At 37.2% G+C, this 23,826-nt stretch overlaps 2 protein-coding genes across 2 annotated transcripts in view; both read right to left on the bottom strand.

Moving 5' to 3' along the window:
• LOC136815583 (tyrosine-protein phosphatase non-receptor type 21-like) overlaps nucleotides 1–5,382 on the bottom strand; it is a 34,578-nt gene extending 29,196 nt beyond the window's left edge. Inside the window, exon 1 of the mRNA XM_067072035.1 lies at nucleotides 5,239–5,382. The gene's annotated coding sequence lies outside the window, so the exon portion shown is untranslated. The remainder of the gene's footprint in view (nucleotides 1–5,238) is intronic.
• A 1,796-nt stretch (nucleotides 5,383–7,178) lies between these two features.
• On the bottom strand, nucleotides 7,179–20,431 carry LOC136815582 (acidic leucine-rich nuclear phosphoprotein 32-related protein-like). Its single transcript, XM_067072034.1, has 8 exons — nucleotides 20,300–20,431; nucleotides 18,779–18,914; nucleotides 18,393–18,486; nucleotides 18,035–18,210; nucleotides 17,641–17,783; nucleotides 17,274–17,319; nucleotides 8,776–8,927; nucleotides 7,179–8,438 (listed from the first exon to the last, which is right to left on the bottom strand). The coding sequence occupies exons 1-8, from the start codon at nucleotides 20,314–20,316 to the stop codon at nucleotides 8,333–8,335; spliced, it is 870 nt and encodes a 289-aa protein (XP_066928135.1). The 5' UTR covers nucleotides 20,317–20,431; the 3' UTR covers nucleotides 7,179–8,332.
• Nucleotides 20,432–23,826: the final 3,395 nt, after the last annotated feature.

Genomic DNA, 23,826 nt, shown 5'->3' with positions numbered 1-23,826 from the left:
AGGCAATCGAGTAAGAACAATAGAAAAAATCTTTATTTGGCTCTGTAGAAAAATTGCAAAATAGAAACTTGCTTAAATTCACAACACTGATTCTTTACCCCAAAACGAAACTTTTCTATTTTGTAAATCTTTCTTACACTTCCCCATACGTAAAATATAGAGTACTTTTGTTTTCCCCCCCAAACTTACGAGGGAAAAAAGTTAAGACAGCGTGTTATCCTTGCGGACTTCCCCAGCGTAATTTATTTCTCTTTAAATTTGTTCTCTTTCTCAGATTATTACTGACGACATTTCAATCGCTTACGGGATTGGACAATGGTTGACAATAGATCGTGACTTATACAACAATTCGATGACGCGCGACAAATGAAAGTTCATTTTGAGTGGCTTGATAACACTCGTAATTTCTTTATTTTTCTAGTGTATTTTGTTTTTTCGTTTTAGAAGAAGGACTATAGGGTAGAAAATAAGGTTTTATACTATTATTTTTAAATTTGATATTTTAAATGCCTATTTTAAAGAAAATTTCGTAAGTGGGCGGAAATAAAAACGCCTTTGTTTTGAACGCCCGACTGCCAAAATCTCGGGATTCTGGGACTTCTTTTGAGACGGGGGTTAGACATGAAAACAAAGAACTAAGTAGAATGGACTTTTTCAAACTTACAATACAATACAATGTAAAATATTATGTAATCAAAAATTATATTTAACAATTATATTGAAAAGTAATAATTCGTTATAAGGAAAGATAACTTGTGCGGAAAAGAAAGTCTTCATTTATTGACCCCCAGATTTTTCATTGCATAATTTCTACGGGAAATCGAAAGTAATTTCAATTGGCTTGTGATGTTTGAGAGCTTGGATGTTGGGAAGCTGCAAGGATAAAGGTAAACAAATTATAGTCTTTTTTCTGAAAGAAAATTTAACATTTGTCTAGGCTGTATGACGCTTAAATGAAAAAATCCGCAATCTTGTTAAAAAATTGCAATTTCTTCTATTTTCCGAAATTTCAGACGGCATGTAGATTTTCAAATAAAGCGTATTGTGATAGATTGTAGCCTAATCTTACCCTGGGTTTACTAAAAAAACCGCGATTGAAAAGATGACCCTGCTCAATAGCAACAGCCATTTGTTTCAATGTAGGTTGAGAATTTTCCGGTGCCGTGGACGTGGTCAGCGCTAAGTCGTGTTTTCACCTTGGTCAAAAACATCAATATCTTTGGAAAGAAAATATAGATACCCCCTGGATGCAGTTTCCTTTTACCAATGGGTAGAGGGGAAAGGTTGAATTTTGTTCTTTAACAAAAACTTTTTCATTTGATAACTTATGCTTGAGGTCTGATTACGCACGAGCGAGCGCAGCGAGCGAGTGCGATTCTTTTGGCAAAAGCGCGGGAAAAAAAGCTGATATGCGGAGTGATAAAATCGATTTTTACCCTTTTTCAGCCTCGTTTCCATTCAGACTTTCATCGTCGTGTGCAACTGTCTTAAGTCCCAATATGGAGAATTATCGCCTGTACCCGACTGTCTGTTGGAAGCATTACGTAATGGATTTTTTCCAAATCTATTTTTAAATCGAGCTCCGGCGTGAAAAACAGTAGGATGTTTTTTATACGACGACGAATACGTCATTTCTTCGAGAAACGTCGCAGGAAAATATAAGTATCCTTCTCGATCGGGAAACGTCGCTCGGTTCGGAAGCGTATTGTTGATCTGACCATACTGCCTTTTAACAGTCAAAACAAAGATGGCGCTAAAAATAAACAACTGGTTGCTACCGCTCTTTCGCTATTTTTCTTTGGTTTTTATGCTTTAATGAGTTGAATTGGATCATGATTTTTGTGTAATTGATACAAGAAATGGTTGATGATGAAGTTTTCTTATCATTCCTTCCTGAATTTGATGTTTCCTTTGGTTTGGCATGAGAGATTGATGCAATCTCTTCTTGAAAAACAGGATATTTTATCCGGTCGATATTTGATCAACTTTCACAACAAACTAACTTCAATTTTGCCCGTTATATTTGTGGATGAATCTGACCATGCTATATTTGAAAAATTAAATACTTGCGACATCAAAAAAGTTTGAACTCACTTTTTTATGATGGTCAGATGGTAGATGCGGACACCCAAAAGGAAATGGTTGTGGTTGGATATGAACTGGTTAGCTTTAATGTAAAAATTTAAACCCAGAGCAAAATTTACTGATTGATGATTGATGTTTTAAAAATGTAACGTGGAAAACTTTTGGTTGTGAATTTGGACATTTTCTTGCACGTGCGTTTAAAACGTGGAAATTTTTGCTGTGAATTTGGACATTTTCTTCTACGTGCGTTTTAAATGTGGAAAACTTTTGGTTATGAATTTGGACATTTTCTTGCACGTGCGTTTAAAACGTGGAAATTTTTGCTGTGAATTTGGACATTTTCTTCTACATGCATTTTAAACGTGGAAAACCTTTGGTTGTGAATTTGGACATTTTCCTCCACGTGCGCTTAAAACGTGGAAAACTTTTGGTTGTGAATTTGGATATTTTCTTCCACATGCGTTTAAAATGTGGAAAATGTTTGTCGTTAACTTGACATTTTCTTCCACATGCATTTAAAAAATGTAGAAAAGTTTTGCTGTCAGGCAAAAATAAAAAAAAATGTATATAGTGTTTCCGGAATGCGGGTGAAGGAAAAAAGCTTTGATGCGGCCGGCCAGAAACAAAATTTTTATTTGATTTTTTTGATGACTTAAGTAATATATATATAACATCATTGAAATAGAACTTTAACAATAACTTTTATGTACAAACAGTATGAAGTAAGCCCTGAATATACTAATGTATCAACTACTAACTAACAAACAATTCTTGATCTACAAGTGGGAATATCTAACCAAACTACTTTTAAAGCTTAAATGCTATAACTTGATTTCTTTTATAATGAACTATATAGATGAACCCATAGTCTGCGGCCAGATCAGAAAATTATTATTTTTCCCGGTTGGTTTCCAGAAATGCTAAATTTTTTTATTTTCGCCTCAATTGAAAAATTTTTCAAGCAATATCCTGGCTTAAAGACTTTTTTTCTTTTTGGAAATTTTTGAAATTATGATTGCCAATTATGTGACATTTTTTGCTTTTGCAGCATGCTTTTGAAAATTACAAAATGCCTTCTGCTAGGGGAATTTTTTCCTTTTGACGTTCTTTCAGATTATGAAAATGTTTCCCAGTATATATGAGATTTTTTTTTCTTCTTTTGCATTACACTTTTTTTATATAAAAAGAACCAGTAAAATTTTTCTGAGCCTCGACTGTCCTTTTTTTTTTTTTGCACTTTGAGCTATCATGTTCTTATTAATAGGATGTAAGTCAGGTATTTTAGGAATTATACCCAATTTTTATTACTTTGACCCCTAAATTGATTGAAATTGAGTAGTTTCAGGCTCAGCATTGTTCTTAAATTGTTCTTATTTTTTGGCGATTTTGAGCCTCGTTGTTCTAATAAAATTGTTCTTATATTAAAAAAAGTGTATGTTTGAAATTATAAAATTGTTTCCCTGTTTTGAAAGTTTTTTACTTTTTGACATGCATTTCATAAAATATAACTTTTGGATGCTATAATTTTTTACCTTTTTTTCAATGTTTTATATATTCTAGCTTTTCTCCAATATTTTATATATTAAACCTTTTTTCCAATATTTTATATATGAAAGAATATGCAAAATATTTCCTCTATTTTGAAAATATAAATTTTCCTTTGGTTTTTTTATTGTAATATTCTCAATTTTTGATGAACGAGATCAATTTTTGTAGATATACATTACCCCCTGATAGACCTTTTCGCCTTTGCGTCCGCCATATTGAATTGTATGCAAAAATACAGGAACGAAAATGCCGTGGTTGGATTTAGTTGGAATGTATGCAAAACATATGCAAGTTTACACAAAGATTAAAAAGACAACAAAGCATCTTATAAATAAATATTATAATCATTAGAACAATAAAAGATGGAATTTCTTAATCCAAAAGGAAATATTTACAGAACAACAAAAGCCTTTTAGGAATTTGTTCTTAAAGACATTGCATATTCTGTTTTCATGCCATTAAGAAATTCCACGAAGACGGAGTACACACATCAAACTTTCAAAACACGCAAACTGAAAGCAGTTATTATGACGTCACACTTTATCAATGTTTTGATTTGATCATTTGGCGGCTCTATTCCCAGGAGAATAATTTGCCGTTAGCCGAATAAGGATTGTTTTTTACCTTCGCGGGTGATTTTTCAGTTTGAGATTGTGTCTAATGTTATGGTCTTTTGAAGTGCTTGTTCTAAGAGATGAGTGAATATAATTGTTTTTAGTTTTCAAGAGAAGCAAATTTAATCTTTCTTCTACAAGATTACACTTTAATATAATGCCAATTATGCATCTAAGTTTTTATTTAATACTTTCTTTTTGCATATGTTTTGCATACTTTCTAAGGGAATTTCACCACGGCAATTCGGCAACCATAATTTTTGCATACAATTCAATATGGCGGACGCAAAGGCGAAAAGGTCTATTTAAGAAAACGAGAAAAGAGAAAAGCAAATTTTTTAGACTGAAATTTTAAGATATTTGAGTTAAAAAAAACTTCAAAAAAGCAGTTTGTTTTGAAAATAGACTATCAACTTTCTTTTGGTTCACCAGAGTTTGTACATGTTTAAAATGCATTGATAGAAATTTTCCTTGCTCTCGTGACGATCATGAAAATTACCAAAAAAGGTTTGTTCACCATGCAAATATCGCGAAAATAGCCCAAATCATGCCTCGAATTATTTCCCGATCACGCATCACGCAAACGGCTGGGTACGACTTTTTAAAATTGTATCATAAAATGGCTAACTTTCTCATTTCCGGAATAACATATCTGCCCCGTCTCAGGGATCTTTTTGCTTCTAGGCGTCTCTGGCTAAAATCGGTGTTAAATCTACTTTTGTGGCGTTTTGTTCCTTTTCCGTTGTACACTAGCAATCGGAAAGTTTCGCTGGGAATAAGAAAGTTTAGCAATCCTACGGTATGTAGTGTAAAAAACCTTTCGCTTGCGAACACGAGATTTTCGTATCGTGCGTAACCCCTTTTACAATTGATTGGAAACATTGAAAACCGTCCGGAATTAGGCAAGTATACGCTACCTACAATGAATAAAACCTGAGAATGAAAAGAGCTCATTGGAAAGGAGTATCCCATTGCTTTGGACTGTTTTTACCTTATAAATTCATCTGCAAAGTGAAGGATGTCTGCTTTCAAGTGATGGTGTGGTAATCAATCAATACTTTTCTGTCGTAGTAACTTTTGGTTCTCCCAGCTTGATCGATTCTATTCAGTCGGGTCGAGCTAAACTATAGTTTGAAATTGCTGTAAGTTTACTATAGTGGTGTACTATATTAGCTACGTAATATGCTAACAAGAGCAAAATGAAAAGAAGCCTTAGTATGATATAATTGTCTTATAAGATAATAAAACGAATAAATAATTAAATGAACCCGACTGTACAAATTTCAATGTTGAAGTCTGGTTCTGGCCATAACCACGACACGACTCTGCCGGTCCGTGGGACGGGGTCGAGCGGGCAACATTTTTACAAAAATTCTTATATATACTTTTAAAATTCCAAATTTATTTTTGGCATTTAAACTTGTAACTTGAGAATTAGACAATGGTTCCCATTAGTACCATTAAAAAGGTATTTCTAGAAGTATACACGCCACTCGGGTTTGAAGGGTTAAGAACTCGGAAATAAATGCACACCCCAAAATGCTTCCAGACTCCACGCCCTAAAATTAGAATCATGCCAAAAAAAGGCTTTTTTTGGCATGATTCTAATTTTAGGGCGTAAGGCTATTTTGACAAAAAAAAATTTAGATCAGAACCCAAAAGTCAAATTTTTGAAAACATTTTCAAACATTTTCAGATTCTAGCTAAACCCGCTAAATAAAGTTGAGAATGATAAAGGAATTATAGTCCAGGAAAAAATGGCCAAAAACCCACCTTGAACGGAACTTTGTGAACCATGGTTTTTTAGCTTCCTATGTACCTATAGATCACGGTTTGGGATGGTTTTCAGGCTGAATAGGTGATAAAACCCTAAAATTTGACCTAAAACGGGGTCTTTTGCTCAATCAAGGGTCCCCCCTTTACTAGTCGATTTTTCAAAGTGCTCAAATGAACAAACTTTTGTGCTAATCTGATAGAGCTCGAAGTGCTGAGCAAGAAAATGGGGTCAAATGCTTGGTTTTGAACATCCGTTGCGGAGCTAGGGCCCGCCAAAGTCGTCAAAATGGCCATTTTAGCCCTTTTTCTGCTGACGTCAGCATTTTTCCTTCGAATTTTTAGGCATTTCTTACACTTTCGCTGGATAGCCCTGAAAGAGTACTTCAAGAAAGTATGGTTTGTTGGGTTACAAATTGTAGATCTCGAGATAATTCAGTTGGAAGTTCTTTGAAAAGTGCAATTTTTTGCTGACTCAGCACTTTTTATGGGATTTGTAAGATCTATAAATGGAATTACTTTAGGCGTACAAACTTTCGCGAACAGAAACTTTCGCGAGGTCGAGAAATTGCGAAATTCACGACATTTATATCGCGAATTTGAGGAAAATATGTTTTTCGCGAGCATAGACTGAAAATTTTCGAATAAAAATTGCCTTAAAAGTGAAAAATATTCCTTAAATCTGCTAAAGACGGTTGCTCTTCGACTTTAAAAAGGCATTAAAGGATATAATATGCCGAAAATTTGATATTTATTACGATTTCGAGGTTTTATAGATTTCAAATTTTTTTGAGAAAATCGCGAAAGTTTCTGCTCGCGAAAGTTTGTACGCCTAAAGTAAACATTTTTTTATAAGAACAAACTATATAAGAATACTAAAGAACATAAACATTTTGAATATAATTCTCAACTTGTATGTCCGCATAGTGTAAATTGGGGCAGCGTAAAAGACAGAATAACTGGTCCACAAGGCTTGAAATTTGGCACATATACTCCCTACTCTACTACATAAACCAATGACTCCGTGGTTACAATTCAGCATTCTAATTCTGCGTTTTTTTTATGATATTTAGATACTTTCTCGTAACATAAAAATTTGAAAGTCATTGAGCTAAAAAGCCAGGGCTAAAGATCAGTAAATAACATCCCAATAAAACGTAAATGAAGTTCTCCCTGGAATCGAGGGTGATAAATACAATATTTTCTTTATCAAAATATACATCTCTTTCTTGATTTAAAAATATATACATTAAAAATTTTACAAATGAAACTGTTAATTGGTATTTAGCACTGACCTTAATAAACCCTGGACAAAGCTATATCCGCCATATTCAATCGGAGTTTTTTTGGAAGTGGTAACCGGAAAGAAGCGGTACGCACAAAGAAGCCATTTTCCATTCTATTTTCCATTCATTCTTAACATCAAACTAGGAACATCAACACAAAAAAATACACAATCATTTTTCTCAGAGCATTTGGTCTTGGCTGGCATGAACAGTGTCATCGAGGGAAAATCGTTTCCAACTCCCTCTGTCCGTCGGAAACTTAATGTAGTGGTGAAACTTTGTCTAACGACAAACGGTGCTTCATCACTTTGTGTCCAAACGAAGTTTATCTAGCGCTCTCGATGCGGGTACCACTTTCAGAAAAACTCCGATCAAAGTATTTTGGTTGGCCGCGATTGAGAAACAGCTTCCAGAGTTTATATAAAGCTCAGTTGTATTTAGGTGGATATATAATTACTGTATGACCTCAACCCCTTGTTAAACCAGGTTAAACACAAAGAATTGAACTTCAATCAGCTTCAATCATCCTTCATTTGATCATTATTTACATTGGATGTTGAAGTATTTTTATCTATGACTTTCGTTAACCTTTGGGTGAAGACAATTGAATTTATTATGACGATTGGGCAACCTTTTACTTTGATAAACACCTCTTTGGCAAACGTCCCTATACATACGTTAAGCATCACACTTCTCCATTAATAGTTACTGTCAAAACACCAAAAAATAACGAGTTACTCGATTATAATGTTTGCTTTCGATTTATCGGTATAGTGCTAGAATTCTTTTAAAGATTTCACTTCGATTTGTAGCCAGGGCTAAGTAAATGATTTATCGGGATCACACTTCTCGTTAGTTCGAAGGTACCATTCTTTCGTTCCAATAGTAGCACTTCGGGAAGGATCTCGAAATTTTCCATCAGCCGTTGAATTCATCTGATTTAGTTTATGATTTCAATACCGTTATGTATTACTAACAAACACCACACCAACATTCCAGTTCCAGTTGTAACCATGTTCATAAGGGTTAGAATATGCAGCATGTTTTGACACCATCTCTGTCCTCTGGATCATCAGTCTCCAAGCGTGGTAATTCGTCCAGAAATTTTAAATCGGGTAGTAACCGGAATACTCTAATAAAACATAAATCAGAATTGAATTCAAAATAAAATATCTTATCAAACCTATACTACTCAACCACGTGGTTTTTATAACTCTTAACAGAGTCTATTCCTGGTCAATTAGATTTTACAGGTTATGCTTTATATTACATTTTGATTCCTTGAATTGATGCTAATCTTCCACAACTATTTCTAGGGCTAAATAATAAAAAGTTCAAGACGAAACAATGTTGGTAGCCGATTGCATATCTGTCTTAAAAATTTGATCAAAACTCTGATGTTAATGTAAGCAGATGTAAGGATTAATTCTTCAAAATGTTGAGAAAGATTTTATAAAAAAACTACTTACTCTTTGCGATAGTTTGGCATCAGAGCGATCGGATTTTCTCTTAAGATAATTGACCGAATTCGTGTCTCGTTTAACCGTTCTAAACCTTTCAAAGTTTTAATGTTGTTTTGTTGAAGAGAAAGGTGTTCGATGCCAGGAATAGTCGGTAATTTCTAAAACATGAAAATGTTAAGTAAGTCAATGTAATTAATATTGTAAGGGCGATGTGGGTGTTAAAGGACTCTCAAATGACTTCAAAAGTCATTAGTATATAATTAATAAAATCAATTTTTTCATATACGCAACATTACATATTTCATTACGTCATCGTCCCTTGAGACTCTTTTCGCCCATAGTCACATTTTCTGTTTTGTCACTCTCACTTCAGTTACACGAGAGCTTTTAGAGAGATAAGACGTATGATGTTGAGACATGTTTTTGAGTTTGACATTTTGACATCATTTTACTTTGAATTTCAATTTACATTCGAAGTACATTTTCATGGCAGTTTTCACACAGTGACTACACTTGGGCAATCTGGTAAGCATATTCTAGTTATTTAACATTTATAAATTCAGAAAATTTACAAAAATATTTATTCAAAACTTAGATTTTCATTTATTTTATTCATTTCATTGGACTTTCATTGCACTCACGCACGTTCGTGCTCAGGCTCTCTGGCTCGTTTAGTCCTTTTCCTTTTCATTGGCCTTGCCTTGTTTTCATTTTGGCTCAGTTCAGTTCATTTTCTGGCCTTCATTTTCCATTTGCATTGCACGTTCGTGCCCTGGTTTCATGGTCTTCTCAGCTGTGCACTCGTTTCGCCCGCATTCTCATTCGCACGTTCGTGCTCAGGCTTCTTGGCGGTCACAGCTGTGGTTCTACCTTGTTCACGTTTCGTGCCTTTTTTGTTTGATTATTAGTCATTTTTTCATTAATTAGACATTTTTTCCACTAATTAGTCATTTTTCACTAATTAGCCATTTTCATTAATTAGTCATTTTTTCACTAATTAGTCATTTTCACTAATTAGCATCATCATTCCTAGTTTTCATTTATTTAGTCAAATTGTCAATTTTTCTAAATTATTTTCTTTGTATTCATTTCAGTTTGAACACTTCACATCCATATAACAATAATCACGTCGTGTTACAAACATCCCTAGCGGTCCTGCCCTGCTACATTCAAACAGATACTCGAATCACAGACTCTCGACTCAATCAGAAACTCATTCAAACCAATCATGTCGCACCATTAACAATCTTCATGCTGTTACGATCCAAGAAACGTATCGATTACAAAATGTTCAGTGAGGACGGTACAAAGCATCTCAAACCTGATCTCACCGGAGCCACTGCAGGAGTCGTGGCTGATGAGCTTCAACATGTGATCAACTCAATCACCCTCATCCTGGAGGAAATCAAAGACTTCATCATTGAATCTGCTATTGACGGTTTAACACCACCAGAGGAGATCGATGACAACATTTCAAAAATTGGATCAATGAGATCAACTCTACGTCACCTCTTCATCAAAGTGCCGAATGACTCCATCGACAAAACGCTTTTCGAATCCTACGACTCAGCAATCTCTAGCATCCAAATGTACATCACTGATGCAAAGCAAACCAAACGTGATCAACGAGAATTCGTCGAGAATTCATCTAAAGAGGCAAAATCGAAATCAATCGAGTTTTCCATCAAAAATGTTGACCACTCCCTAAAATTAATCGAATCCCAACTTTCCATCGATTTCAATGAAGTAACAGACACTGTCGTCCAATCTGCAAGCAAAGATATTCCTGATATCACGAAGTCAATGGAGAAGATAGCAATCGAACTCAAGGTCCTTATCAGAGACACAACTGGGACAACTAAGGAGCCATCAGTCACAATGCTACAGCAGAAGTATTCACGTTTGATTACTTCTCTTCAAACCTTCTCAACCAACGTCAAAAAGCAGCTTGCCGACAGAGAGATCGATAAACTCTCGACATTCAAAGATTCGATCCTGAAAATCAAACTGCAGAAATTCAGTGGATTCGACTCAAAACTAGACATTTACTCATTCCAAACCGAGTTTGAGAAGCTCCACAAACGCCATACTCCAAGATGCTACATGCCAGACCTTCTTCGCAACAATTATTTAGAGGATCCAGCCCTGTCAATTGTGAAAGCTGAAACAAACATTGACGAAATCTGGAAACGTCTAAAGTCATCATTCGGTAACACAAACATTTTATTGAACAATAAACTGCAAGAGCTATCCAGTCTCGAAAATATCTGGAGGCTTAAAAATCCATCCAAAATTGCTGAAGCTCTCACTAAGATCATCTCGCTCATGAAAGACCTAATGTCATTATCAGAACAACACAACATTGAAGCCAAGCTCTACAACAGTGATGGAATCCAACGTCTCTACAAATTGATTGGTGACTCTAGAACTACTCGATGGTTTGAGTCTATTTGTGACCAAGATTTAGAGGGTAAAGAACTTTGGTTTCAACTGATAGAATTTTTAGAGAGAGACTTAAAAGTTCAACAGCAAAAGCAACTCTTGACATCGCTAGACACTGACAAGCCACCAAGAGGTCAGCATTCGCATCCAAGCATTCGAGATCCTTCAATTCCAATTCCAGACGATCAAACTCAGTGCGCCATTTGTGGTTCAAAGGATCATCCAACAACCATTGGACCAAAAGGAAACAAGCTGATCCAATACTTTGTCTGCAAGGAATTCGCAGATATGTCACCTTCTGAACGCTTTTCCATCCTAAAACGTAAACATTTGTGTCACCAATGTCTCTTCCCTGGTGCCCACGTCGACACTGGCAAGCATCAGGAAGGTAAATGTCAACGTCAATTCATATGCAGACACAAAGATCATGACAACTTCACCATCAAGAAACACGTGCTTGTCTGTGAAGAGCACAAGAGGGATCAAGAAAATGTCAACCAACTCGAGCGATTCAAGCAGAGGTGCATCAGCAAACGTAACAACATGCCAGAGTTCTCCAAAAACATCTCCAACTTCATTGCAATTTCATCGTTCCAGACCAGATCACCAAAGGACTCTGTGGACGAATCAGCCATCTTCCAGTTTCAAGAAGTCACCATCAACCATAAACCGTATCTGATTTTCTACGATTCTGGATGTGACGATTTCATCGTTCGTACGTCATCAGTCAAATTATTGGATGCCGAATTGCAGTGCCAAATTCCTATCAACTTGGGTGGAGTCGGAGGTGTGACAACTCCAATACGAACAAACGTTTATTCAGTCAAGATCCCAACCCATGACGGATCTGATGCAACATTTGTTGGAATATCACTGGACAAAATCACCTCAACATTTCCAACCTACCATTTGAACGGCCAAGTCGAGCATGACGTCCACGAAGCCTACAAGAAAGTTGGAGGTGATCCATCGCAACTTCCAAAGCTACCACCTACCATTGGAGGAGACGTCGATTTAATGATTGGAATCAGATACCTCCGTTATTTCCCAAAGTTCGTGTTCCAGATGCCTTCAGGATTAACAATTTACCAATCCATATTTCGCAGCTCATGTGGCAGTCGTGGAGTTATTGGTGGTCCTCATCAATTGTTCACCATGATCAACAATGAATTCCACAGGACTGGTAAGAGTGATTTCATTTCTAAACAATTCAGACTTTATCAAACTGGTTACCAACTCAACCCAGACGTTCCACTTCTGTGCACAACTCGCACCTACCAAGTCTCCAACAACTCGTATCCTGGCCAACAATCAACGTTCGACATTGCTGAAAGTGCCGGCAGTGAAGTTACCTATCGTTGCACCAAATGTCGTTCTTGTGTCGATTGTAAGTCCAATGGATCAATAGAGGCAACAAGCATTCGTGAAGAGGTCGAACAAGAACTCATCAATAAATCAATCATCGTAAAATCCGACGAGCAAGTGACGATCGCAACACTTCCATTCATCCAAGATCCCATCACTCGTTTGGTGCCCAACCGTTCTAGGGCACTGAAAGTCTACAATCAACAAGTTTCAAAGCTTAATCGTCATCCAGAGGACAAGTCAGATGTATTAGAATCCGAACGTAAGCTTCAAAGACTTGGACACGTTGATTACGTCAATAATCTTCCAAAGGACCAGCAAGATCAACTGTCATCAAACGCTATCCAAAACTACATTCCATGGCGGGCTGTATGGAAACTCAGCTCGCTAACAACGCCATGCAGAATTGTGTTCGATGCATCACAGCCAACAAGTAGTGGATATAGCTTAAACTCAATCCTCGCCAAAGGAACCAACGGAATGAACAAATTGGTGGAAATCCTCATCAGGTGGTACACTCACAGATCCGCCTTCCATACCGATGTCACCAAAATGTATAATTCCGTCAAGCTACGCTCTGATCACTGGTGCTACCAACGATACTTATGGCACGACACACTCGACATCAACCAGCCACCTGAAGAGAAAGTGATAAAGACGTTGATATACGGTGTGCGATCAAGTGGCAATCAATCCGAAAGAGGCATTCGTCAAACCTCATCCTTGTCGAAAGAGGAATTCCCAGAAGTTGACCAAATCGTAAACGAAGACTTGTACGTCGACGATTGCATGTCTGGTGAAGTTGATGATCAAACCTCAAAACAACGAGCCGACCAAATGGAAATCGCTCTCAGTCGGGGAGGGTTCGGTTTGAAAGGTTTCACATTCAGTGGTGATGATCCTCCAGCATCCTTGACCAAAGATGGAGAATCAATCGGCGTTGGTGGTCTCATTTGGTATCCGAAATCAGATCAAATTGCCATCGACGTAACCGAATTAAATTTTGCCAAAAAGCATCGTGGTAAAAAGCCAACCATTCAAGTCGGCGTAATACCATCAAAGCTCACTCGACGTCATTGCGTTTCGAAAGTTGGTGAAATATTCGACATCACTGGCAAATTGACACCCATCACCGCTTCATTCAAGCTTGATCTTCGCAACCTTGTCGATCTTGGACTCAGTTGGGACGATGCCATTCCTGACAATCTCAGACCGATCTGGGAAGATAACTTTACCATGATGCAAGAAATCAAGACCATCCGGTATCAAAGAACCATCGTTCCTCCAGATGCAGTCAATCTGAACATAAACACTGTCGATTTTGGGGATGCTAGCAAACAGATGGCAGCTGTCGCTATCTACGCACGAATGCTCCGTAAAAATGGCGAATATTCCTCGCAACTCATCTTCTCGAGATCCAAAGTCATCTCACCGACAACGCAACCACGTGCAGAGCTCATTGCTGCTGTGCTCAATGCCCATACTGGTGAGGTCGTCAGACGTGCACTCAAATCAAAACATGATGGATCAATCAAACTAACTGATAGTACAATCAATCTGCACTGGATCAGCAACGACGAGATCACTCTAAAGCCATTTGTACGTAATCGAATCATTGAAATCAAACGCTTCACGTCATCCGAAAATTGGTACTACATCAACACAAAGCAAATGTTGGCCGACCTTCCAACACGTCGTGGTTGCAAGCTTTTCGACATCAACAACAGTTCGAGATGGATCAACGGTGATTCCTGGATGACAACTGATGTCAAGGACTTCCCCATCAAAAAAGTGAGTCAGATTATTCTTAACTCTTCTGACCTTACCCAAATGAAGAAAGAGGCTACTTTCGAGAGCAACCAACATCATTCATTCACGAAGACTTCTGGACATTCGTCACTTCCTGCCGAAGTGAGCGAACGCTACTCATTCTCGAAATACTTGATAGACCCCAACAGATTTCGTTTCACCAAAGTTATCAGAATTCTTGCTCTCGTATTTAAATATCTGCAAAAACTTAGATATTTAGCTCAACAAAGACGTGCATCCAATACCAACAATCATCAGCTTATCATCAAATTGGACGATATGGAAGTTCACATCAAATCAGCGGAAGTTTACTTCTGGCACAAGGGAACTAATGAGGTCAAACGATTCGTCAGCCCTAACAAATACAAACGTATCTCAACTGAAGTGGACGGTATACTCATTTACACCGGTCGCATTCTTCCAAACGAAAGCATCAACATCGTTACACCAATGACTCGTGTCATGAAAGATCTCCATCAAACTGTCTTTTGTGTACCGATCCTGGAAAAGCATTCACCACTTTCCTACGCCATTTTACAAGAGGTTCACTGGTTCAACAAGACCGTCAAGCACTCGGGAATCGAATCGACATTACGTTATGCATCCAAAGTCGCCCACATCATTGAAGGTCGTGAGGTCACAAAGAAGATCAAACGAGCCTGCAAACTGTGTCGTTATCTCGAAAAACAACGCATCAAGGTTTCGATGGGGAAGATTCCAAACTCCTGCATGACGATTGCACCAGCATTCTACAACACTCAATGTGATCTAGCCGGACCATTTCAAGCATACAGTTCATTCAACAAACGCAAAACGATCAAAATTTGGTTGACGATCTTTTGTTGCTCCACAACTTCCACCATTTCGATCAAGACAATGGACGACTACAGCACGCCATCTTTTCTACTTTCCCTTACTCGCTTCGCTTGTGATAACGGTTATCCAATGAATATGTTCATCGATCAAGGCAGCCAAATGGTCAAAGGCTGTGACGATTCAAGGATTTCGTTCAAAGATCTCAAAAACCGCCTTCACGTCGACGTCAAGATGAATTTCGAAGTTTGCCCTGTCGGCGGACATAATTATAACGGAAAGGTTGAACGTAAGATACGAGAAGTGAAATCATCAATCAACAAATCATTCCAAGGAAGGAGACTATCGATCCTGCAATGGGAGACACTATCATCGGAAGTAGCAAACTCCATGAACGACCTGCCTTTGGCACTCAATGGCATTGTATCCGATTACGAATCAATGGATCTCATCACACCGAACCGTCTCAAGCTTGGACGTAACAATGATCGTAGCCCTACCGAACCACTCATCGTTTCCAAGAATCCATCGAAAATCCTTCAAACCAACACCGAAATCTTCGACACTTGGTTTGACAACTGGCTGATCAACCATGTTCCAAAAATCACTTATCAGCCCAAATGGTTCATTAACGACAGAGACATCATGGTGGGCGACATCGTGTTGTTCCTCAAGAATGACTCCCTCATCAATTCCACATATCAGTACGGTATCGTTCGAGAGTTATTCCCAGGACGAGATTCAAAAGTTCGGAAAGTCAAAGTCGCATACAAGAACCATAACGAAACCGTGTTCCGCGAGACGAATCGTGCAGTTCGTGAGTTAGTAGTTATCCATCAAGTGGATGAAGTTGATCTGGTGGATGGTTTAAATGAAATGTTTAACTTGACTAAGTGACTTTTGCATCTGCCCGGGGGCAGTGTTAAAGGACTCTCAAATGACTTCAAAAGTCATTAGTATATAATTAATAAAATCAATTTTTTCATATACGCAACATTACATATTTCATTACGTCATCGTCCCTTGAGACTCTTTTCGCCCATAGTCACATTTTCTGTTTTGTCACTCTCACTTCAGTTACACGAGAGCTTTTAGAGAGATAAGACGTATGGTGTTGAGACATGTTTTTGAGTTTGACATTTTGACATCATTTTACTTTGAATTTCAATTCACATTCGAAGTACATTTTCATGGCAGTTTTCACACAGTGACTACACTTGGGCAATCTGGTAAGCATATTCTAGTTATTTAACATTTATAAATTCAGAAAATTTACAAAAATATTTATTCAAAACTTAGATTTTCATTTATTTTATTCATTTCATTGGACTTTCATTGCACTCACGCACGTTCGTGCTCAGGCTCTCTGGCTCGTTTAGTCCTTTTCCTTTTCATTGGCCTTGCCTTGTTTTCATTTTGGCTCAGTTCAGTTCATTTTCTGGCCTTCATTTTCCATTTGCATTGCACGTTCGTGCCCTGGTTTCATGGTCTTCTCAGCTGTGCACTCGTTTCGCCCGCATTCTCATTCGCACGTTCGTGCTCAGGCTTCTTGGCGGTCACAGCTGTGGTTCTACCTTGTTCACGTTTCGTGCCTTTTTTGTTTGATTATTAGTCATTTTTTCATTAATTAGACATTTTTTCCACTAATTAGTCATTTTTCACTAATTAGCCATTTTCATTAATTAGTCATTTTTTCACTAATTAGTCATTTTCACTAATTAGCATCATCATTCCTAGTTTTCATTTATTTAGTCAAATTGTCAATTTTTCTAAATTATTTTCTTTGTATTCATTTCAGTTTGAACACTTCACATCCATATAACAATAATCACGTCGTGTTACAAACATCCCTAGCGGTCCTGCCCTGCTACAGTGGGTGCTGGAGTAAAAAGTACAGATTATATGACACTTATTTTATGACTTTTATACACGATACAGTAAGTACACATTCTTTTATGCATTTGAATGTAAAAACACTCTCAATAGAATTTGTCTAATTACACTGGTTTTCACATGAAAGCAAAGACGGGTGCACAAAATTATCATGACCTTGATTTTAGATAGATTTGTCTTACCTTAAGATCAGAAAGATGATTTCTTTGAAGGTAAAGTTGATGAACTCTAATGAAAGAGGAAAAAATCAAAACGTTTTAACTAGAAAGTTTAACTAGAGTTCCAATTTCACAGTTCATTTCGAAATGATTGGAAACCCGTGAAATTGCCTCTTTTTTGGTATTGTAAGTCATTTACGTGCATGAGCAATTAACGCAAAAGAGAATTGGGGATTGGATAGCAAGTCGTACAAACAAATAAATTTGTATAGATTTGTTAACATTTTTATACTTGTCACGGTGTGCTACGCAGAAAAAAATTACATCGTCAATCAGCATTAAATATAAAAAGAAAATTGAAAGTGATCGGCCAAAGTGATATGTGTCTTACCTGGGAAAAGTAACAGAAGATAGATCAGTGAGTGAATTTTCTATCAATTCTATCGTTTCAGCGCGTATTAATCTCCTCAAAACTCTTAAGAATTCTTTCGTTTGATAACCATGTCCCATATCTTGATATGATAGATTCACACACTATAAAAAGGACAATAAAAAATTGATAAGATAGTAATAACCTAAACTCTAAGGCTGAGGAAGTAAGATATAACACAGATTAATAACAAATAGAGGCAACGGATTGAAAATGAAGATAGATCTAACGTGTCAATGAATAAATAAAAATCATTCAAAATGAATCAAGGACAAAAACACATTCGTGGTAGGATCTAGAAAGAACTTTTCTATTTGGGAACTCACCGACTGTCAAGAAGTTAAAGTCAACTAACCTCACAAGCTTCCCATTTTTCTAGCTTGCTACTATAATCTTTTTTCTTGTTTCTTCGAAACCAACTTCGTTTTTCTTCCCTTCTTCTGAATTCAAAGAAATCGTCATCATCAGCTTGCATAGCTCTTTCTTGCTCCTCCAGCATTAACACTGTTTGTACTTTAAATCCAGTTGGTGCTGGAAATATAAAACAAATTCTCGTAAGCCAATCTGAGAGAACATATATTTCAAAGTAATTGTTAATAGTTTCTTCTCACACTTTTTGAAATTCTGATTTAGTAATTTTGAATGGCCAGGGTTAAAATTCGAAGCAAAACCAAAGCAGGAACTATAAGAGAAATGAAAAGAATATATTCTACCTTTTCGTATCCTTGGGCATCTTAACATATCTGACGTTACATCTGCATCTTCTAGTTGGTGCCATTTTGAGTATCTGTACTTGGATGCTGGTAGCTGTTGATAAAAAACATATTCAAAGACAAATGAAACATCAGCTGTACATCAAACATAAATTTTGCAAGATTTATATGGCAAAATAAGTTTCTAAAAGAAGAAATACTATAAATATCTTAAAGTACTTCAATGAGCTTAAGTTGAAAGAAAATTAGACTTAACCCTGCTTTAACCAGTAGAAATTCGAATCAGAGCTATTATCAATTAGATCTTTGTAATGTATTACATTTGATTTGCTTTTTTAAATACTACTTCAAATTATTTGCAAAATTTTGGTATGTTTATTGCTTACAGGTAGAATATTTTGGTCTTCACCGTCACTATCATCATTGTGGTGATGGTAAACAGATTCGTGTGTTGTTACACAAACCACAGGTACACCTGCTGTCGCAAAATTGTCGTAAAATTCCTCACGTATTGGAGGTGACCTGAATGGAAAAGAGAAAATCTAAGAAATGAAAAAGTTAACCCCTGATCTGCACAAATTCTACTTTTTTCATATTTCAATATAAAAGCCTACTCGGTGCGAAAGTGAAATTGTGTGGAGGTTCGGTGAAATGGTGGTCGAATTGCCATCCCATGTTTTGTCAGATAGTCCCAAGTTTATAGAGCAGTTGACGGTGTAAACCAGACCTGATCAATCGAACTTGTTGAACCAATCGAATAATCAAATTAATCGAACTCCATCGCACGATTAAAGTTCGATTAAAAAAAATTAATCAAACTATAAGATTTTTTTAAAGATTGTGAGTGTACGATTAAGATCAATCAATGGGTCTCGGTTCGATCAGTTCGATAAACCAATTTTGTTCGACAAGTTTGTGCTGCTCTCCGCCACCGTATATTAGTTTCTTTTCAAAGCCAAATTCGGAATGTAAATCGGGAAATTACTTCTGATAACGGATTACATACTTCTCCTGTATCCTTTTAGCGCCAGAGGCGGTTTGTTGGGGCGTAGTATTCCACCACTCGGCTGCACGCGAAATAGCAACAGAGGGGCTACGGACTTTTTTCCGGATAGACAAATATCCGGGTACAATAAACGTCAAGCTGTTAAGTCCGGGAACTGTTGAAATGTCATTCGCGTAGCAGGACAAAGTTTTTGCAAGCGAGGGGGAAGATATGAGGATTTAATATCAATCATCGAACGAATTGACTGACTGAACTAATCGAACTGCTATAGACCTTTTTCAAAGAGGCCACCCTGTTGAATAATTATGTAGTCCAGCAGAAAAACAATGATAAAACCATGCAAAATTATTACAATATGCATGATACAGTCATTATACATGGCTCTATCATTGTTTTTATGGCTGGACTACATAATTATTCAACAGGACGTCCTCTTTTCAAAAAGGTCTATTAAGAGAAGGATCAAGGGTAAGTGGAGAATCCAGGGAGAAAGAGTGGCACCCTCCCCTACCTTCGGGTAGATAGCTATCGAAAGAGGAGCCTTCGGGTTGCCTCCGACTGCGGTCGCAGACTTACTTACTTACCGTGAAAAAGGGTAACTTGCATCAGTTGTCAGTGGAGGCTAACATGCATATACTAGCAAAAAGTCTATAATTAGCATACTTTATGCATGGATCCTGAAACGTGCAACATAAATCATTAGGTCGTGTATCTTTAATTACACCAAACCCACAGGCAGCACAAGATTCAATGCAAAAAAAGGCAAAGAAGCTCTGTTGTTGAGGTTTTTTAAAAAAAGTGCTGAAATATTTTCACTGTGTGAAAGAGTTAAATATTATTTGAATTGCAAGATAGAGGATGACTTTAAATGAGTATGATAAATAAGAAATAGGATACATACCTTTGATCTACAATCATTCTCGCTTTAAGTCATAAAACATTGAATAATTGAGGAGTACAAAAAAAAATCCTTCAGTCAAAAATAGAATTTAAAATTTCGCCGTGATTTCTCTTCCATCTTTTTTGTTTACGAAATAATTAATAAGTTCACGGCTGCCGAGAATAAATAATGCAATCTCCCGTAGCAACCAATAAATAATGAAAAAAATTCCAATCTTACTTGGTAACAAGCTATTCATTTTGTAACTGATTTCTATTTTGATTGTTCCAGATATTTTTAGAAGTATACAAATTTTCCGAAAGTTTTACATGAAATTTCACAAAATTTGGACCTCCTCCTTTTTCCTGCTTTCGAAAGGATGGTCTATCTCATCCAGTCGAAATGCAAACTGCCCTAACGTAGAGATTACCTAAATTTTCCTATCGCCACTTGATGACAGAAAAGGTCGTGACTCTGGGTGAGTAATAAGGAACATTATCTGATTCCGATGGTGAATTGGCGTACCGTGAGTATCACAGCTCAGAGGTTAATTAAAACTTGGCCTCTGGTTGGTCTCGCCAATCCCCAAAAAAGAGGGCTGGATTACATGTCGGATCGATGAAAATTTCTGCATCTGGGTGCCAGAAAATAAGGACCTTTTTTGGCTCAGTTTCTGCATGAAGGTAATAAAGATATAGATGGAGAGAAAACGTCTCCGCAATGACCTAAATGGTCGTTGAAGTAAGGATTTCTTTTAAAATTTGTGCTAGTTCGCAGCAGAGAAATGGGGAAAAAATTCTTTCTTTTGTTAAAAAATGCTGTGTAGTACAAGAGATGCTTAAAGTAGCCCCGGGGGGGGGGGGGTACTACCCTTGTCGACCGACGGGGGTGCTCCGCTGAGGTTCGAAAAATGGACCCTACGTGGGACTCGAAATTTGCGAAAAAAGTGACCCTGAATGGGACTGAAATTCCAAAATTTTCTCAAATTTTCTACTTTTCCCCCGAATTTTCCAAAAAAAGGCACCCTACGAGGGACTGATTTTTCTATTTTGGTGTTTTTTCGACCCTACCTGGGACTCGTGGAGGTTAGAAAAGGTACCCTGACCAGCGGAGCATCCCCGTAACCCATCTTGCCCTAGTACCCCCCCCGGGAAAGTAGCATAGTAGCGTGATTCCATCACGAGAGAAGAAATTCTTTTGTGGGGGCGCCGAAAAAAAGTGGCGTCAAAGGGCCTCTCCCCCCTCCCCCAAAGATGCACGAAGGAAGGGTCAATGGTAGGTGCCAAGAAACCAACTTTGCAATATTGCAAAAAATAAAATAAATACACGTCTTTTTTTTTTAAGAAACACACTTTTAAGAAACATGAGGCTCAGAATGCCTAAAAACTAAGAAACATATAAGAAACATGCTGAGGCTGAGAATGAGAAAATAACATTTTTTAATTCGTTTTTTTATAAGAACCTTCCAATCAAGGCTAATTACGATGTCAAAAAGTTTAGAAACATGTAAGAAACATTTAAGGCTCAAAAGGCCGATTTCTTAAGAAACATTGAGGCTGCTTGGTAAAACTAGTTTCTTAAAAATAAAAAAACGTGTAAGCTGTAATCATGGTCGAAATCTTAATTAATTTAATTAAGAATTAAGCTTATTTCCTCGTTTTTCGAAATTTGGAGTTCGGGCGAGAAAGTCACTTTTGGGTCATCTCTTAAGTTTCATCGGATATTTCCATTTGGCTCGGGTTTATAGACTTCCAGCAGGCTATATTATGAGCCTTATTGGGCTCTTCCAGAAAAAATTTTTACATGGGGGGTGGAGGATATATTGTCCGGGGAGTAGCAAAAAATCATCAAAATTTGCCTTGTCCGGGCGGGGTGTAAATTTGCTCTGTCCGAGGGGTCAGCAGATGCTTGTCCGGGGGGGGGGGGGTAAAACCTATTGTCCGGGGGGCCAAAAGTCCCCCTGTCGGGTGGTAAATCACTAAAAATTGTTATATCCTGCACCCCCCATGTAAAACTTTTTTCTGGAAGAGCCTATTGGACCATTTTTTAACTGTTGGATCCATATACCGGGGTAGGTCCAAAAATGATTGTACTTCATATTTTAAAATTTGATTACTGAAGTTTAGTATGTATTTCGAAAAAAATAATACCTGACAGTTAAATGTAAAATAAATAATTGTCTTACAAAAATATATACATAAAATATTTACAATTTTAGAAATTTCTCCAATATACAACAATACAATGAATAAAAAAACAGTGTCGGGTTTAAAAATTAAAACCCTAACTAAGGATATTATTCAGAGTGATTCGGTAATTCTTTACCAGGAAAAACGCTTTGTTCATTGAAAGTGCAAAAACTATCTGATACTTGTATCAAGAAACTTTAACCAGTATTTCCGAAAATGTTTTTATTTCTGAAAAATGTTTTTATTTCGATGTTTTACACGTAAAGGAATTTCGTCACTATTAAATTTTCCGCCTTGTTAAAGTTATTTATCAATTCACGGATGTCATAAGTGGCTTCTTGCTACGGTTACCTCTCTGAGTAAAAATTTCGATTAAAATTTTCAGAACATGGTGGTTTCGTGAAGCAAAGTAGGCTATGTCTCTAGTGCCCATCTCACATAATGTCTTACCGCAGAAATGGATCCTATATACTAAAGCAGTGGAAGAAAATGGATGTGAATCACGTAGAATAGCTACCTTTCCAGTTTGATAAGTCCCAACCTTTAAAAAACACCTAGAAAATAGAGCACTGTAGAGAAGAAATATCAATCGTTTAGCTCCAGGAAAACCAAATAAACTCCTCTGGACCCAAGTAGGAGCATCTCATATCCAACAAGGCCCGTGCTCTGGAAGACCGAGACCGACGAAACAACCTACGGCTCAACAGTATTAAAGAGAATGCGAACGAAAGCTGGGAAGAAAGCGAAACAAAAATAAAGAATTTTCTAAAGAATATGATGAAAATTGGACAAGATGTCATAACAGAAAGGGCACACAGAATGGATAAGAAGGATGCTGAACGACCAAGGACAATCATCTTTAAACTGCAAATGTGGAAGGACAAAGAAAACATTTAACTCTCAAAAACTGTTATAAACTAAAGAATACTTGCTATTTTATCAACGAGGACTTCTTCGATGAGACAATGTTAATAAGAAAAAACTTATTCAAGGATATGAAAAGAGCGAGAGACAATGGTAAGTTTTTTCGAGTCCCGGGGGGGGGGGGGTACTACCCTTGTCGACCGACGGGGGTGCTCCGCTGAGATCTGAAAAATGGACCCTACGTGGGACTCGAAATTTGCGAAAAAAGTGACCCTGAATGGGACTGAAATTCCAAAATTTTCTCAAATTTTCTACTTTTTCCCCAAATTTTTCAAAAGTAGGCACCCTACGAGGGACTGATTTTTCTATTTCGGTGTTTTTGCGACCCTACCTGGGTCTCGTGGAGGTTAAAAAAGGTACCCTGACCAGCGGAGCATCCCCGTAGCCCATCTTGCCCTAGTACCCCCCCCGGGTTTCGAGTCATCTATGACAAAC

The sequence above is a fragment of the Clytia hemisphaerica genome, unplaced genomic scaffold (assembly GCF_902728285.1).
Source record: "Clytia hemisphaerica strain Z4C2 unplaced genomic scaffold, Clytia hemisphaerica genome assembly, whole genome shotgun sequence".
In the NCBI taxonomy this organism is placed as follows: domain Eukaryota; kingdom Metazoa; phylum Cnidaria; class Hydrozoa; order Leptothecata; family Clytiidae; genus Clytia; species Clytia hemisphaerica.
This window is presented reverse-complemented; position numbering and strand designations above follow the sequence as displayed.

Coding starts and splice junctions, on each gene's coding strand:
- LOC136815582 (XM_067072034.1), bottom strand. Junction 17,784..18,034: donor AAAAATGGGAAGCTTGTGAG/GTTAGTTGACTT, acceptor TCCTTTTTATAG/TGTGTGAATCTATCATATCA. Junction 8,928..17,273: donor ATCATCTTTCTGATCTTAAG/GTAAGACAAATC, acceptor TTCATGTTTTAG/AAATTACCGACTATTCCTGG.